The sequence below is a fragment of the Astatotilapia calliptera genome, chromosome 8 (genome assembly GCF_964374335.1).
Source record: "Astatotilapia calliptera chromosome 8, fAstCal68.1, whole genome shotgun sequence".
Lineage (NCBI taxonomy): Eukaryota > Metazoa > Chordata > Actinopteri > Cichliformes > Cichlidae > Astatotilapia > Astatotilapia calliptera.
In genome coordinates this window covers 21,251,686-21,268,853 of record NC_137429.1, presented here as the reverse complement: position 1 = coordinate 21,268,853, position 17,168 = coordinate 21,251,686, and the positions used below count along the sequence as shown (strand labels likewise).

Here is a 17,168-nt window from a genome sequence, read left to right as displayed (position 1 = left end):
AGACTTCTATTTGTCCGGCTCTGGGCTCTGACCAGTGTTAAGAAATTAGCCATCAGTATTTAATAGTTTCAGTGTAAAAGGGCACTATCATCATTGTCGGCTTACGTTATTGCACTCACGAGGCGTCACATCTGATTTGATTCTTTCTGCGTGCCCAAGAGAGGGTTACTGATTATCTGACAAACCGAAAAGGTCAGTTTATATGCCAATTTCATTATGATATACCATACTCAGAATTTTAAAAAGAATCACTTCTGTTAGCAGTAACGTAAAGTAAAATATCTATATTCACTGAAACAAAAAGTGTACGTGTTTTTGAATTCTGTGTATTATAATGGATTCTCCATTTCAAGGAGTGATTAATGATGTTAATGTATTAAAAACACAACTTCAAAGTTAAGAAATAAATGTGTAAAATGACAGAAAATGATCTGGTAGCTCACTGGCCAGACTGTCCTGTAATTATAAAACAAAGTTTCTGTGTTAACTCACAGAAAATGTCCTTTTTTGTGGATTTGTTGTAAATAAATATACATTTATATAGTCAGTAGTGAAAAAACAGGAACGTTTTTGTTATGTTATTGTTTATCTATTACTTGATTACTGTGGTGCAATATGAGCAGCTGTGGTGGTGGGGATGGGGTGTTGTTATCAGAAAAAGTTGTAAAATGTTTTCAAATAATTTAAAAGTCCAAAAAATGCAGCTTTTCCAAGTCCATTCAGCGGACCAGATTGGAGTCTTTCCCAGGCCAGTTCTGCCCCTGGTTGTCGACCATGGTCTAAAATAGGGGCGGGGAACTCCAGGCTTCAACGGCTGGAGTCCTGCAGGTTTTAGATCGCACCCTGGGTCAACACACCTGAATCAAATGATTAGTTCATAACAGGCCTCTGGAGAACTTCAAGACATGTTGAGGAGGTCATTTAGCCATTTAAATCAGCTGTGTTGGATCAAGGACACATCTAAAAAAAAAGATCTGTGCGAGTCACAGTCATTCATGACAATTCACAAACTCAAAAACCACAGACACAGTGGGCTCCAGTGGTGCAGTCTGGTAGAGAGTACTAACTTATGAAGCAATGCTGAGGTTGTGAGTTTAAGCATCAATCTCTGGCTATCTGAGAACAGACAACACACAGTCACGGATTTTGTCCTCTTGTGTTCATTGCCAGGTAGCTAAAACGCCACCACTTTTAATAAAACACACACACATACACAAATTCACCTTTTAACAGCTTTCTACGATTGAGCGCATGAACCCACCTGTTTTTGTTTTTGTTGTTGTTTTTTGTAAACATATATATATATAAAAAAAGAGGTGAATATTAAAAAAACAGAACATCCATTTGTGACTGGAGTGCTTTAAAGGCTGTGGTTTCCAGAGTGGTAAACAAATAAACAAAATGGCATTCCAGCCTCCAAATACTGAAGTAAAAAACATATTTGACATGATTTGTGTCTGAAAGCAGTTTCCACAGACATTAAAGTCAGAGGCTGTGCTGTATCAGTAAGGCACGCTGATGAATTTAGAGCCTTGTGTCCTTAGAGTTCACGGCAGAGCGTCCAGGAAGCTGTGACTGCTGGGTAAAAAGTACCAAATAAAACTTCCATGTGGCCACTAAGGTGTACTGTTACTGGCCAGTGCAAGTGGACATTGAATAGCCCAGGACAAGATCAGTCACACACAGATCAGTTATTAGTCCATTGTTCTCCTTGTTTTCATGCATATTGAAGGCTTTCATGCATGTTGTTTTGTATATTGAAAAAATACATCTGGAATTCACCAGTCCGTACAAAATCTAGAAATACAGATGGTTTTATCAGTCGTAAGTGCTGCCAAGCACCATTTCACACATCCTAATCTTATCAGTGGACATCAGCTTGGACTCCAAGGACTAACAGTCAGAGGAGATGTGCGTTTAGGTCGTACTTCTCGCAGAACTTGTCTGTGATGGGGATGCAGGTGAGGTACTCGCACCAGTCGCACTTCACGGGGTAGATGTAGAAGAGAACGGCCAGAGCGGAGAACAGACCCAGGAAGATCAGCAGGAAGACGCAGATTTGGACTCGCTTTCGGTACATATCGGAACGGCCGAAGCTGGTGGGTGAAAAAACAACAACAACAAAACAACAGTGACATCATTACTTCCCTCAGAGAACTGTCATTGTTTTGCATCAAACCTCTTAAATCATGAAAGTGATGAAGGGAATGAAAACACTGCATATAGACTTAGGAAACGTTCAGTCAAAGGAAAGAATAAAGAATCTAGAGGTAAGTCAAGTGAATGCTAAGCTAAGCTAACTAGCGCCAGCTTAATTTAGCTTTAAATATAAAGTAGTGGCAACAGTTTTCAGTCTCTTCAATTTCCACAACATGTGAACCGTTCCTTTCATTTCTTTATATTTTGCTTCCAAGGAGTCAGACCTTCCTTCAGCAGTAGTCCTCCAGGCTTTCTGAAGGTCTTTCACAGCTTTTCTTTGGACACTTACTGCTTTTTCACTCGTATTCAGAATCTGTTTTAAACTGTATCTTTAGGCACTTTGTTACTAGCAGCCTGTCTTAAAAAACATAGAAACGATAAAAGAAAAGAGGAAAGGAGAAGTAGTAGAAGCAGATAAACAGTAGATGAAAGTGTTTAAGAGATGCATCTGGCCCTTCAGTTAATCCCTCTACTCCATCAGACAACACTGAGGTATGCTAGATTACACAAGAGCTACACAAGAGCTGGACTGAACACACATAAAAGTGCGGTCACATTTTGACCTACCATGTAATACCATCTAGAAAGCATCTGATTAGCAGCTGCTTCATTTCTTAGCATTAAAATGGCCTCGAATGTACTGCCAATGCAGTAAAGCCTGGATAGAAAAGCACACAGAGCAATAGTCACTTACCTGATGTATGGGAGGAAGGCGAAGGACAGGAAGAATCCAGAAATGAAACCACAGATGTGGGCAAAGTTGTCGATCCAGGGAAGCAAACCGAAAGAGAAGAAGAACACAGAGATGGCCAACAGCTTAGCAAACGCTCGCCACGGTCGCTCGAGGATCTGCCAGCTCTGAAACAGCTCCACAAAAAGACAAGCCAGGATGCCGAACTGGCTGCCAGCAGGACCCACCTGGGAAGAAAAAGACAGGCACCTATAGATCGCACACAGATCGACTAAATGAAAACAATGTATAACTATGATATTTTTTGGCAACATCAACATCAGCTTGTACCTCTGCTCTATAGGGCAGGAAGATGGCAGAGGCCAGGTTGCCAGTGATGCCACTGAGCATGTAGATAATAGAGATTCTGAGCCAGCCAGCCAACTTCTCTATATCCCTCAGCACCGTCATCTGGAACAACACCGAAACCAAGCAGTGCAGAATTCTGCAGGGACAAGCAACCAGTTATCCTTAACATTCCACAAATGCATGCACATTTTCACTGAAGTATTCAGGCAACTAAGTTTTTCCCATAATTTAACATCTTCATGGCTGCTTTAAATACTGAAGGGAGAAAGGAAGAGTGCAGTCACCCAGCATGAAGAAACAGGGACAACCAGAGCCGAGAGAACTGATCAGGGACCTCTGGGTTGAGGAAAGGCAGCAAACCGCAGACATCGTCCATGCAGGCCACCTGACACAAATGAAAACAACAATACAATCAGTCAGGGTTACGGCTACAACAGTCAGTGATGCTCTGCTGCCACCTTGTGGTGGAACGTGCCAGAGGTGAATGCAGTCCACAGTCCATTCTGTTGCACTGTGTGCTGCAGGCTCCAGTGGCGCAATCGGTCAGCGCGCGGTACTTATACGACAGTAACCTGCAGAGCAATGCCGAGGTTGTGAGTTCGAGCCTCACCTGGAGCAACAATGTTTTAAATCACCAGGCTCTCACTTAAAGGAGCAAATTTACACAGGCCACTGTTTTTAAACATGCAGTTAAAAAAGGTGTGTGTGTGCTGTTTGTCCTACCTGTGAGCAGAGCGTAGCCTCCTCATGGAAGTAGCCATGCATAAAATCACAGTACTCTCTAGAAGTTATTTCACATCTGCAACACGAATTCAGGTTTTTAAGTAGAGATCAGTGTACTAATCTTTTATTCAAACACATTTATAAAGATACTGTTAATGTTTGACGCTGTTACTGAGCACGTGTTGTAAATAAGTGATCCCGATCCTCACCGTCCTTTGGTTCCGATGCAGCAGGGCCGGCCTGTGATGGTGCAATCAATGTGGGGGAGGTTAGTGTGATTCCCCGAGTTGAACCTTGTGCAAACCTACAAATCAAAACCACAGTGAAAGTTTCTCATCGGATTACAGTTACAACAGTTTAGAAAAAAAAAACCCACACACACACACACACACACACAAGGAGAACAAGGAGACAACTGTTTGCCTCACATTGACTTGAACCAAACCACTTAAATGCAATATTACATTAGTCTTTAGAGACTCTCTTGCAGTACAGTTGTACTGAGCTACAGTTGTATAATCAGACATCTTAGCCTTTTGGTATATGACTGGCTTAGAAACAGAATCATTGCTATCTGATACTACCTGATCCATGTATCTACTCGTTGATAAATAATAGTATCAGATGAACACTTGGCCCATCTGGAGTTAGGGGTAGGGTTTGGCTTTGGTTACGAATTTTAGCTGTAACACTGAAAAATGCTTAAAGACTTCAGTGGAAATGTATCTCCTAGTTTCCGAACAGTGGCCTGTTTAGCATTTGTTTTAAATAAAACCAAACCCTTAATCTAACCCTGTGGATGTTGTGAGGTTAGACTGATAACATGTTAGTGCGCTTACAGGCCAAAAAGTGATGTCATCCGGCCACTCATGCGGTGAAACAGAGGCTGGCTCCAGACAGATTCTGCAAAATCAAAAGTACAAGAAATAAGAGTGAACACTGACGTCTTCCAGCAGGGTAAGTCGGCTCCAACAGCTCAGCCCACACATGGATAAAAACAAAGTCTGTCCGGCAGACTGTTGCTCTTGTCTTAAGTTATGAGTCCTTCATCCAAAATTGTTTTCTATTAAAGCTGAAGAATGATAATCATGTTACCTGGGGTCCTGATGGCAAACGGCACCATGTTGCCGGAGCTCACTGTTCAAAGAAGGAGCACTGGGGTGCTGAGGCCACTTCACCCACACTGCCAGTGTGCTCTGCAGAGCAAAGACATGCCATGTATATTCAGAATGCACTGACACTATATGTCAATGGACTGGTTCTTGTATAGCACTATCTGAGTACTGAAAGTGCTTTACACAACATGCTTCATTCACTGTTTTCTACCTAACATGCATACACACTCCAACAGCATCAGAGAGCAACTTGGGGTTAATATCTTGCCCAAAGATATTTGGCATGCAGACTGGAGCAGACAGGGATCAAAACATCAACCTGCCCATCAGTAAGGTATCATTTTCTGAGCACAAGTTTCAATAAAATTATGGTGTGCCTGAAATAAACAGGTCATGGTTGGTGCTGAGACTCTTTCAAATCTAAGCTGGTGTGACTGACCGAACACTCCTCCTGTAGAGTCTGCAGGCAGCCGGAGCGATCATTCCTCACACAGCAGCCCGATTCTCTCTCTAGTGCTCGCTTCTCCTGGATCAGCTTGTGGATCTCTTCATCCTGACGCATGCACGGGGAAAACTTGGCTCCCAGGTGAATCAGCGCTTCCTGTGGCGAAGAAGAGATGACGTGACAATTTGAAAAGAAAAATGTCCATGTAGATCCTAACACCTCTGTCAAATAAGTCTTTCAAGACACCAGCCACAGGAAACAAACAAATACATTTGCGCATTCATTTCAACTGAAGATTGTGTGATTAATTTAAATATGGAACCTGGTGTGTTTAAATACTACTACAACAGAAAATGTATATTTTAACCATTTATTCCTTTATTTAGTCAAAAATCATACATGCATTTAATTTCGACATGCGTTTGAATCATTTAACTTTAAACTAACACTTAACCATTTTTCCATTGCTTTATTGTACTATTTATACATTATATTTATATGATATTTGTGTGTATTAGTAGCTAATACAACAAGTGTTCATGAATACATGAGCAGATTATACACACTTATGGTTAAAGAGGGCGTACAGCCTCTTTCAATTCTACATCACTTTGTTCTTTAATTATCGCATTCACAAGATTTTTAGAAAACTCGACTTCTGACCTCTGACCTTGAGGCAGAGGTCACTGAGATTCAAACTCGCCTGCGATTTTTAGTAGTGTGAAAGGCGGTGGATAAAAGACTGGAAGTACTTACAGAGCTCGGACCCACCCAGAAGTTTTGCTGTTGCACAAACTTCACGTTTTCATAAACCCCCTTGTTCCTCAGCACCTCAAAAATAAAAAAATAATAAAAAATAAAAATCTCAATATTCAAAAATTTGTAACAAAGCAGCATTAAACCCTTATAAAAGTCGAACACTTTACTTACCGAGTCGACAGTTTCGTGTTGCGAGAAGCCGATAGGGGCAATACCGTAAATGGTGACAGCCAGAATGGTAATGAGCAGGTGGACGCAGGTGATCCAGTAGGTAAAAAAAGGCCTGGAGAGGGAAGCATTTTTAATGCATTGTTTACTTTTTGCATTTAAACATTTCTAAACAGCCACATCCCGTCTCACCTGTGATCATCCATGTCTTCAATCTGCCGCTTGACGTAGCTGTCTATGCGTTTGCGATACGACCGGTTAGTGAGACGTCCGACTATGCCCAGCCCGTACGGCCTCTTCTCTCTGGCAAAAAGCTTCTTAACCGGAACCACGATTCTTTGCCCTCGCTGCTGATGGCTGTTGACGCTCACCACCTCCTGTTTCAGGCGGACTTTGGGTTGGACCGCAGAGCCGGATTTTGCCTTCCGCCACCCTCGCTCTAAAGGCCTGAATCGGGGAGGAGGAAGCATTCTAAGGGATTGCAGCTCCTTTCATTTTTTTGTGTGCATGTGAAGGATACAGTGGAGACCTACATCATGAGATGACTCCTCTCTAGTTCGTTCCTATCCAGAGCGCTTCCCGTGAGCTCGCTCTCATCTAGCTGTTTGAGGGCAGCCTCCGACGGAGTCTCAAAAACCTCGTCAGCATAGCTGGACAACTCATCCTGCAGGCCTTCCTGCAAAGACTCATCTCATAAATACATCGTAGACAGTATTTTTAATTTATTTCACAGAAATAAGCACACATGTTTTTGCTACATGAAGCCTCTGCGGGCTATCGCATTCAGAAGATTGCAGAACTGAAAATTATGCTGCAGGAAGTTCTTATCCTGAACGAAAAAATGCAAGCTTTATCAATCTGTGAATTCAAATGAATGTCACAGTGACTAAAAGTCGCTTTGAGAGAGTGTGTCCACTGCTCACTCTGGTGAAGAAAGAAGTATCTAGGTCATCGGGGAAATCCGCAGTGTCATCTTCGAAGAAACTAGGAGGCATGAAACTCCGTCTGCGCCGCCGCCCAGCGGTGCTCTCGCCTAACGTCCGGCCCTGAGAAACGATCATAAACAGGACATTTCAAACAAAGATGGAGGAAATTTTCTAAATCACATCGACAAAAGCACCTTAATAATAAAGGTATCATTGCGAAATGAGAGCCACAAGGTGGCTCACTGGGTTCATGGTAATAGTGAAAAAGCTCTAACCTGCTCACCTATGAACCCCTCGGCGTCACACTTAAATGAAATATCTAAGTATCATGTTTTTTGGCCTGTCTGTCACCGTTGCAACCAGAAAAATGCCCAACAGATTTACTTTCCCAAGTGGATCATTATGCCGTTTCCCATACTGGTCTACTTGATTGTCATTGCTTGTTCGATCTGCATTATTTATTTATTTTACTTTTAAGAAAAGAGAAGTTGGGAAGAAGCTCAACAGAAGGAGAGGGAAAGAAAAACAGAGGAGAAGAGAGACAGAGAGAGAAGATACAAAGGATCAGTTTGATCACCTGCTGGAAAAAAAACACAAGCAAAAAGAGAACAACACAGTAGTGAAACTTTTCCTAAATCTTCCCCAAGTAGTTTTTGGTAACTAAACCTAAGCACTGATGCAAAAGAGTGAGACCGCGTATCTTAATGATGCGATGTGGCCTCTGCGGGTTTGCACCTATATGAGCTCAGCTCTTCCAGAGTGCTCTGAAAACAAAGCAGCAGATAACTGAGCATTCACTGGTGTTGTCACGGAACATCTGCTGGTAAAACCCCCAGTAATCCCCCCCCACCACACACACACACACTCTGAACAGCAGCATAATTGCTTTACATATGTGTTCTGTAGCTCGTGGTTCACACAAGGACAGTCACGTGCACACTGCTGTAAAGTATAGCGCCTGACTTTAATCCCCAACAGGACACGCAAATCTCCTGTTTTACACAACATGCTTGTGTACAGAAAAAAAACCTGCCAAATCATTATGGTAAGTGTATTTTTTCTGGGACAAATAAGAAATAACTTAATGTAAATCAAAGTCCTTTTATGGGCTATCTTACTAGAATCTGTTGCATAAGCTTTTAATACCAGGAAGGAGGAACATGCATGACTATCTTGACAGGCAGCAGTGTAGAAGAATTCAAAGACAGCAAGACCGTCTTAGGTAGGAATTCTGGAATAAACAACAAATATACACCTTCATTAGCGCCGCCGCCGCCTTGAGACTCATGACGGCGACAGATTCTCGCTTGCGTCGTCGTGGGAGACGATTGAGGGCAGAGCGTGAGCTGGAAAATGAGCAGAGGGAAGCTGTGCCGGGCGTCATGGGAGTTTGCAGGGCGCTCAAGCCATCTACTTCTTCCACATTGCGGAAGGCACGACCCCGAGCCAGGGGGTCTACGATCTGCACACAAACACAACGCGTCGCACAAGTGTGTCGGTTCACCACAACCTTTTTCTTTTAAGCTCGATTGACACGACAGAACAGAAGAGGCAACAGGGATGCACATACACATCGATATTAGGGTTAAATTGATGTAAAAGGGGGTAAGTAGATTTTACTTCACATGTGCTTTATGTTTTACGTCTGATATGATCTTTTATACTAAAATTAAGGGCAAAGTTTCAGATAAATTTGCTAAACCAAGGGCTTTTTAGGCTACTAGCACTTAGCAGGCTACGCTGACATGCTATTAGCTACACAGAATTCACAATGAAAGGAGTACAGAATTATTAGCCCCTCCCCTCCCCCGCCATGAAAATTTAATTTTTAAGCATTTAACAGAGCAAGGAATTTCAACACAGCTTTTCCAGCATCCTAGATTTATTTTGAATGCTTACATTAGTATTACTGTGTACTGTGTGACTCAATTCATTCAATTCAATTCAATTTTCTTTATATAGCCAAATCACAACAACAGTCGCCTCAATGTGCTTTATATTGTACAGTAGATCGTACAATAATAGATACAGAGAAAAACCCAACAATCATATGACTCCTTATGAGCAAGCACTTTGGCGACAGTGGGAAGGAAAAACTCCCTTTTAACAGGAAGAAACCTCAGACAGAACCAGGCTCAGGGAGGGGCGGGGCCATCTGCCGGGACCAGTTGGGGTGAGAGAAGGAAGACATTTCTTGATGATTTTTCAGTTCTTATAACTTTGAAATGCTGTGATAACTTTCTATATCCACCTCATTCTCTCAATAATTCTTTTTCTCAGCTCTAAAATGACTTCTTTGACTTTTGGGCTGATGCTTTCTAAAGTGACGGCTCAAAGTTTTGCAGTTTTAACTTGGGACTGATGATATTAACCCTGGTAATTTTTATTTTTTTCTGAAATAATTATATTTTTGTGTAACAACAGAAATAATTGATGCTTTCTAAAGACGTCTAATGTGTTTAAAAATGCTACTTGGAAAAACCGTCATCTGTAACTGTATAATTAATATCAGTGCTGCACTCATTATTGTGACTTTCAGTGGCTTGTTGTTTTTGCGGTTAGTCAAACAAATCGTCAATAAAAAGTTCTTTCTCTGTTAAGACCCCATCAATTGAACCCTACGAAAGCGAACAAAGCAAGGCGCTAAAGCGACCCCGATTTTCAAGATGTGACATGAAGAACAGGAGGAGAGAGGTGGGGGAGAAATGTGACGAAAGAAAAGGTGCCCATCTACGTCTCCATCCCTCTAACATGCGCCCCCCCCACATTGGCGCAGGCCTACCCTCTGCATGCCATAGTGGTGATGACTGGGGTGGAGGGGTGGGAGGTAGAGGGGAGGAGGGGTCTCAGTGCTGGCAAGGGAGAGATTGTCTTGGCTGTGAAGCTCCATCTCCCTCATCACCTGCGTCTTCAGACCCCCGTACAGATGACTGCAGTGCTGCAGGCTCTTCCTCCTCCATCGCTGGGTGCTGTCGCTGTCTTTACTCACCCCAAACCAGTCAGCCGTACCCCTGGGGGAGAGGACACACTCTGCTTAGTGAAAGCATATACTTTTTTTGATGTAGTGGTAGTGTGTCAGAAATGAATCAGGTTCATCTTAGCACAAGAACTTAATAATGAATCAGGATGAAATACGGGCCATGATTTTAAAAAGTCAAGAAAACAACACTTTTATATTATAACATCTAAGATGCTCTTCTTGTACTTTTATCTCTGTCTAATGTGTGCAAGTTTGAACCCAGCTTTGAGAGCCTGGATGAAATACACTGTCTTGTTTCCTTATATAATTTACAGCCCTCTGCTGGCAGAAAAGAAGCAGATGTTGCCTCATATTCCCAGAGTAGATGACACAATATGGGTCTTTGTTTATTACATTTCAGTTCGATAAATGTGCATTCAGGTCCCCCTTTTTCCAAGAACTGTGTCCGCACATCAGGCTGCGTGTTAACCGATCAGTGGGAGGAGGGGGAGGCTGTTTAGAGAGCAGAACGTTTAGTAATAAACACTCAGCCCTCATCATCAAGAAAAACGCCAGCTGGGGAAGCCTTTTAAGGCTGCACAAGGACAGGGTGGGGGTGGCGCAGCCCTGATTACTGTCCCTCCAGAGAGGGATCTCTTAAAAAGAGGAAACAGGTTTGGAACAAAAACAAAACAACGGTAGGATTTAGACTGGATGCCTTGAGCAAGAACGGAGACGTAAACAGCGGGATTAGAGAGAGAGAAATAAGGAGGACAGGAGATCCAGACTTCTCAAAAACTTTTGCACAGTTACAAAATGTTTGTTTCCTTAAATGCAGCTAGCAATCACACAAACCTCATAAACAATATTAAATCCTGGTGGAACAACAAGGCCAAATTTCAGAAATGGGCTCATTTCAGGCTCGGTGACAGTTGTTTGTTTAGAAAAGCAGTTCTTTTTCTTTTTGGGCACATGCACGAGCAAGCGAGCACGTCTTTTTCTTTCTTTTCTTTTTCTTAGTCACCCACACAAAACGCGAACAAAACATTCAGACTGCTTGACGACAGCACGAAACAACCACACATCGCAGAAGATTAAAGCAATTTTAACACGCGTGCATTAGTCTCCACATCCTCCAGGTAAGGCTGGTACACATGAAACAACAGTCGACGTAATTATGGGCTCACACGGCATTTTGGGCATCAGGGAGAAGAAAAGGCAGAAGGGTAAAGCTTTGCACAATCCAAACAAACACTACACAAAAAATCCAGGTAGCTATAAAACAATTAGACTACTGCTGGTTCAGTTTGCACATGCCCAGTCTCATTCATTCATAGCCACATGTGGAGGCAGCAAGTGTGACCACTGATAAAATTACTATTAAAGTCAAAATAGACATTATTTTAAGAACGCATTGTAATTCACGGCAAACTCATTCAAGTTGTTTTCCTATGTACGACTTTATGTTGGTTTACATTTTTCCTATAATTTAATATTTACTTTTCAACTTTTATGTTTTCTAGAAACAATATGAATGAGTTTTTTAATACATAACTACAAAGTACAACATTGTGCTGTGAGGTAGGTAAATGGTTCATCTGCCCTAGTCTGAGAAGTCCAGAGTCTCTCTCATGAGTTACATTTTCTAAAGCCTGAAAAACGTGTGCAGCACTCTAGTTCCCTCTAATACTTGTGAACCACAATATGCTGAAAGGTCATCAGGGATTTATTTGTCCATCCATTGAAAGCTGGTTGTCTACACCATTTTTTAAAAGGCCAGCATGTCAATGACGTAGTGTCTCATTTGGCCATTAAAGAGACAAAAATATAGAAAATTACTCATAAAACTCATAAAAGTATGAACTTAACATTGACCTTGGTTCATAATTTGGATTAGTTGATCATTCTGTGCAAAAATCCTGTAGAGATTCTTGTGAACTGTGGATGGACGGACATAGAGACGGATCCGTGTCTCGCAGTTGTATAAACTTGTTGGTCCTTCAACTCAATGAGCCTAATAATGGCACCTTTAAATGTCACAAGTTAACAAGTTTAATCGTTTTTGTTTAACTTCCATAGACAGCTAAATAACAAAAATGATATGCTACCACTGAACAGAGCTGTTTCAGTGGCAGTGGGTTACGCTAGTAACCAATTATTATACACTTTGATTAGATCACAGTTAATCATCTCCTGGCTACAGTTTAATTTATATTTATCCCACATATATGACAGCTTTTATCAGTCTTCTTACTGAACTTCCTAAAGCAAAGCAAATAAGCCACTTTTTCAGAACTATTCTCTTCAAAGCTTCAAAACTTCCTATGTTTAAAGAGATGGCATAAAACAGATGAGATGTACATGCTGGCAATCACAAACCCTTCCGTAAAACTCAACATATAAGACTGAAAGCAATTTAAAATGTGAGCTGCTAGTGACTCTAAATCCTGTAGTTAATTTTGAGAAAATCTTAATCCCCCTCAAAGACAGAACAAGTGCTTTGTTGAGAATTTTCACTGACTTTCCAAAGCATCTCATGCTGAGCCAGATGTTTTGCTCTGCTCCAGTTTGCCTCAGCGCACTCACCTGTCCTGAGATCTCCAAGAGGGCTTTAGGGTATGGCTCATTCCTGATTGGGCTGGGGACTCTGGAGCTGAGTGATCTCCATCGCCAGTACTGTCCCCGCTTAGCCCCTGACTCCTAATAAACCTCAATCTGCCAAATACAAACTGATCCTTCACAAATCCCACATACAATGTTCCATAAGGGGATTTCCTGATATCCAGGCCAGCTCTACGTCACCGCTAAGCAAAGAGCGGAGGATCAGCACATGTCTGGAGTCTGCTGAACATCCCTTTCTTCTACTGTGCTCTCCTGGTTAATCAAAGTTTGAGAGAATCCAGTGCTAAACTCCTCAGTCAGACGGGAGGCTGATGTCCACATCATGACGTGAAAAGAAATCCACAGAGAGCTTCCAATTTCATCCAGCTGGACTATATAACACACAATGAGTGGGTGGATCTTTGTTTTCTGAACTTGTGTCACCAGCACACACAGCCTAAATTTCCATACCCGACAAAGAGCGTTAATTTGTCTGGAGACGTCCCTCCTTAAGAGCTCACATGAAAGGATGTGACCTACTGGGCAAAAAAGACAGCGATGCTGGTCCTCGTCAAACTGAACATTTTCCCCACATCAACAGCCCCCAACGATCTCTATCAGTGAGTCCCCTCTCCCTCTGCCGGCCTGTGTCTCTGCCTTGTTTTGCAGGAGTGAATGTAAACACCAGTTCTCCCTCTAACATACCACAGGAAATGGAACGTTAGAAGGAGGGAGAGAAGAAAGATCATCATGGGCATTAGGAGGGAGAAACGATGAAGGGAGTGCACCTTGGACATGCCTGGACATGACACATACACACATACTGTATATACACACACTACCGGAGAGGTTTATTTTCTCATCGCTCCAAGCTAAAACCCCAACGTGCTCTGCAGTTCGGAAACTCGCGTGAACTTCTTTAAGAAGTCAAACTGAGCGTGTGAACTTGCGGTGAATGGCAAAGTTATCTACCGTTTAATTTTGTGGCCTCCTTAACATGAATAATGACCCATAAAGAGCGCTCCGCTTGTCCTCCAGATAAACAAACATCAGGGTGTCCTCCAAGATACCCCGCGTGCACACAACAAATCACACTCAGAGACGTGCTTTGTTTGAATAGTAAAGATTTAGCATGGATTCGTGAACTCTTGCGGAGGAGGGACCTCAGCTAACCTCCACGAGTCACATACAATCGCATTAATTCTCTCACGAACATCAAACGCGTCCTGTGCTTCTTCCACAAATGCAAATAAAAAGCTAATACATTTCTGCAAGATGAAATTAGAACATTAGGACACTCTCTTTTGAAGAGTATCTGTAGGTTTGAGTTGCGGCTCCGTCTTCAAACGTTTACATTAATTTAATTCTGTTTAAGCAGCCGCTTTGAAGTGGTATGACGCACATAAGATAGCCAGAATGAGCGTTTGTGTTATGTTGTCTCCTACAAACCATGTGGTCCTGTGTATGACCTGGACTGACACCAACAAACCCTCGCAGCTGTGGCATGAAGAAAATGTGACCAATGAGTTTGAAAATCTTTTAAACCACCATGTCAACTGAAAACATAACAAAGACAACACATTAAATGCTGAAACTTGTACATCTTAATGTTTTTTGGAAAAGACGTTGGGACAGTAATGTGTTTTTCTTTGTGTTGCATCAAGTGTGAACCAAAGTTAGTTTTGAAAAACACGTTTGCACAGTTATTGCTTGACACGCAGTTTCAGCCGCTCAACGCTGTCATATTTAATAATGTATCAGTTACTGCAGGCAGGCCAGTTTAGTACTGTCATACAGTACTGAGCAAAACTCATGAGTCACCCCTCATTTCTTTATGTTTTGCTTCCAAGGAGACTGACTTTTCCTATCACTTTTTAAAGTGTTCTTCTCTGGGCTTTCTCAGGCTCTTTCATTGGCTTCTTTCAGTCCCATCCTTGTATCTGACCATTTTCAGATGAATAATATTTTTGTTTGTAAAGCCACTTAACACTGACCTATGAATCATTCAAGCATAAAACAGGCACGTACCTCAAAGGATGGACCAGTGTTGTTTCTACATGTAACAGACAACTTAGCAGTAACCCATTGTAAACTGTATCTTTGGACACTTACTAACAGCCTTCTAAGTCAGGAACACATAATTTGTTCCAATTTCTTTGGCTGAATCAAAGAAAAATGCCAAAAGTAAAACAGTTTTGACAGACATAAAATAGCATTTTTGCATTCATAAATGATGACTGCCATAATATAATGTAAATATAAATATGACATGAAGCGTTCTGGGTGATAAACATGTCATCATCATAAAATGTATCAAATCTTACACGAACATTTCAAAAGAAAATCATTTTTTAATTTATTTCTATTATTTTCAATATAGCGTGTAAATGCTTCACAAATCAGCTCCATTTTTACTGAGAATTTCAACATGTTTTAAAGATAAAGCACAAACACAACACAGATATGTCACCTTTGGAGTTAAAGGTGTGATCTTACAAGCAAATAGCATCTGTTTTGAAGACTCAGTAGTTATTTGATGTCTGTATGTTAGTCCACCAGCTTTCAGTCTCAGTTTAGCTGTTTTACTCAATGTTAAGGCTGGATTAGACATTAAGCAACAAACATGTTTTTAGCATCACTGGACAAAAAAAATAAACCCATATTAACCTTTCAGCATACTGCAAATCAAGTGGAGTGACAGAGAACTGGAGTCCTTTACTTCCTTTTGGGCTTTGTCTTTGGGATTTAGGAAATCGAACCTGTGCTGAAAGCCCATTTTCAGGTCCTGTTTTAGATCAGGTGAGTAGTTTAAAGGATAGAATTTGTGTTGCAACGGGTTAAGCAGTAGCTTTTCACCTGAAAGTCTGAGTCAAGACTCACATGACAAGATGTTTCAACTAACTAAGTCCATGCTGGCATCCCTGGAGCTTGCTGAAACCCAATAATCTACCACTAGTCAAAAAAAATCAACTAACAGCTTCTACTCCCTGTTATCCTGGCCCCCTACTTCACCTCTCATGTACCTGATGATTTGTTTTGGTATAGATGAACGCCGCCGGGTCAGTATCTTGGGGATACAGGACCGCCTTCGGATGGTTGACACCCTCCTGGGGCTCCTCTGGCCCTTTGGGGGAACGGTGTTGATGCGTTCAAAGTGCACCCTTTTCTCACTACGTTCACATCGGAGTAAGAGGTTTGAAGGGAGACAAAGAGGGAAAGAAAAAAGAAAAAAGCAAGGCCAAAGTAAAAGGGGGGGAAAGAGAAAAAAGAGAGCAGGATTAATTGAAAGGAAGCAAAAGCATCTAATAGTTTAGTTGAGGAATTATTAGAATTATGGACTTTGCTTGCAGAAGCAGAAAGAGGAAATTAGCAGCTGGAGAAAATAGGAAGAGAGGACAGAGGAGTTCTCTTTATATACCCCTGTGTGTGTGTGTGTGTGTGTGTGTGTGTGTGTGTGTGTGTGTGTGTGTGTGTGTGTGTGTGTGTGTGTGTGTGTGTCTAACCTTTTAATGGACTGAGTGATGGAGGGCAATCTCTCCGCAGGAGGTCTGAGGTAGTTGTTGGAGGTTTCCAAGGCAGCAATGCAGGTCTGAGGGTTTTCCCCTGGCATGCTGACGCTGCGCAGGCGCCTCACTGGCTGTAACGTAAACACACATAAACACACACACAAATGATACAATCATGCTCTGTACCACTGGGAATGAGTGACTGCATGTCAAGGAACAAGCTAATTCCACACAGAAGAAGCAATCCGCTAGGGTTAGAGTTTTCAGTGCTACGGTCTTCTTCATTTGATGGAATTTACTGAGTTGCCACCAGAGATGGGCAGTAACGTGTTACAAGTAACGCGTTACTGTAATCTGATTACTTTTTTCAAGTAACAAGTAAAGTAAGGGATTACTATTGCAAAAAAACGGTAATTAGATTGCTGTTACTTCCCGTAGGCACGCTGCGTTACTGTGTTACTAAAACCGTGATTTTTTTGCTAGAGTGTCTCATGACAGTGACGTAAGCAAGTGCGACGTTTGTGACAACAGCTGTGTGCAGATCAACAATGGATCATATATCGAGTGCGGAGAGAGTATGAGCGTGCAGCGTTTAAAGCGTGGAAGTACTGACCTTACTTTGAGTTTGATTCCATAAAAAGTGACAAAAACATTAGCGTCCGTTGTGCGTGGGAAGAAAACTTCTTTTTACAGCGAAAAAAACCCCCTAAAAGCAAGCACCGAGTGCT

At 41.9% G+C, this 17,168-nt stretch overlaps 1 protein-coding gene and 1 non-coding gene across 15 annotated transcripts in view; one reads left to right on the top strand and one right to left on the bottom strand.

The window, feature by feature from the left end:
- Positions 1 to 1,144: 1,144 nt before the first annotated feature.
- Positions 1,145 to 17,168, bottom strand: part of rhbdf1b (rhomboid 5 homolog 1b (Drosophila)) — a 42,041-nt gene continuing 26,017 nt past the window's right edge. For 3 of the 14 annotated variants that reach the window (XM_080305203.1, XM_080305204.1, XM_080305205.1), the window contains exons 3-19: positions 16,438 to 16,571; positions 15,958 to 16,104; positions 10,157 to 10,385; positions 8,630 to 8,836; positions 7,372 to 7,494; positions 6,982 to 7,124; positions 6,641 to 6,895; positions 6,278 to 6,563; positions 5,516 to 5,677; positions 5,057 to 5,157; positions 4,801 to 4,864; positions 4,171 to 4,265; positions 3,962 to 4,037; positions 3,523 to 3,623; positions 3,221 to 3,374; positions 2,894 to 3,117; positions 1,145 to 2,096 (exon numbers count right to left, since the gene is read on the bottom strand). In XM_080305203.1, the coding sequence (XP_080161329.1) occupies positions 1,901 to 2,096; positions 2,894 to 3,117; positions 3,221 to 3,374; positions 3,523 to 3,623; positions 3,962 to 4,037; positions 4,171 to 4,265; positions 4,801 to 4,864; positions 5,057 to 5,157; positions 5,516 to 5,677; positions 6,278 to 6,563; positions 6,641 to 6,895; positions 6,982 to 7,124; positions 7,372 to 7,494; positions 8,630 to 8,836; positions 10,157 to 10,385; positions 15,958 to 16,104; positions 16,438 to 16,571 (2,697 nt within the window). In that variant the 3' untranslated portion in view covers positions 1,145 to 1,900. Of the gene's footprint in view, positions 2,097 to 2,893; positions 3,118 to 3,220; positions 3,375 to 3,522; positions 3,624 to 3,961; positions 4,038 to 4,170; positions 4,266 to 4,800; positions 4,865 to 5,056; positions 5,158 to 5,515; positions 5,678 to 6,277; positions 6,564 to 6,640; positions 6,896 to 6,981; positions 7,125 to 7,371; positions 7,495 to 8,629; positions 8,837 to 10,156; positions 10,386 to 12,919; positions 13,576 to 15,957; positions 16,105 to 16,437; positions 16,572 to 17,168 lie in introns of those variants that run through there. The other 11 variants (XM_026179062.2, XM_080305206.1, XM_026179065.2 and 8 more) reach the window with 11 other exon arrangements.
- On the top strand, positions 3,763 to 3,856 carry trnai-uau (transfer RNA isoleucine (anticodon UAU)). Its single transcript has 2 exons — positions 3,763 to 3,800; positions 3,821 to 3,856. It is a non-coding gene; the product is annotated as a tRNA-Ile (tRNA).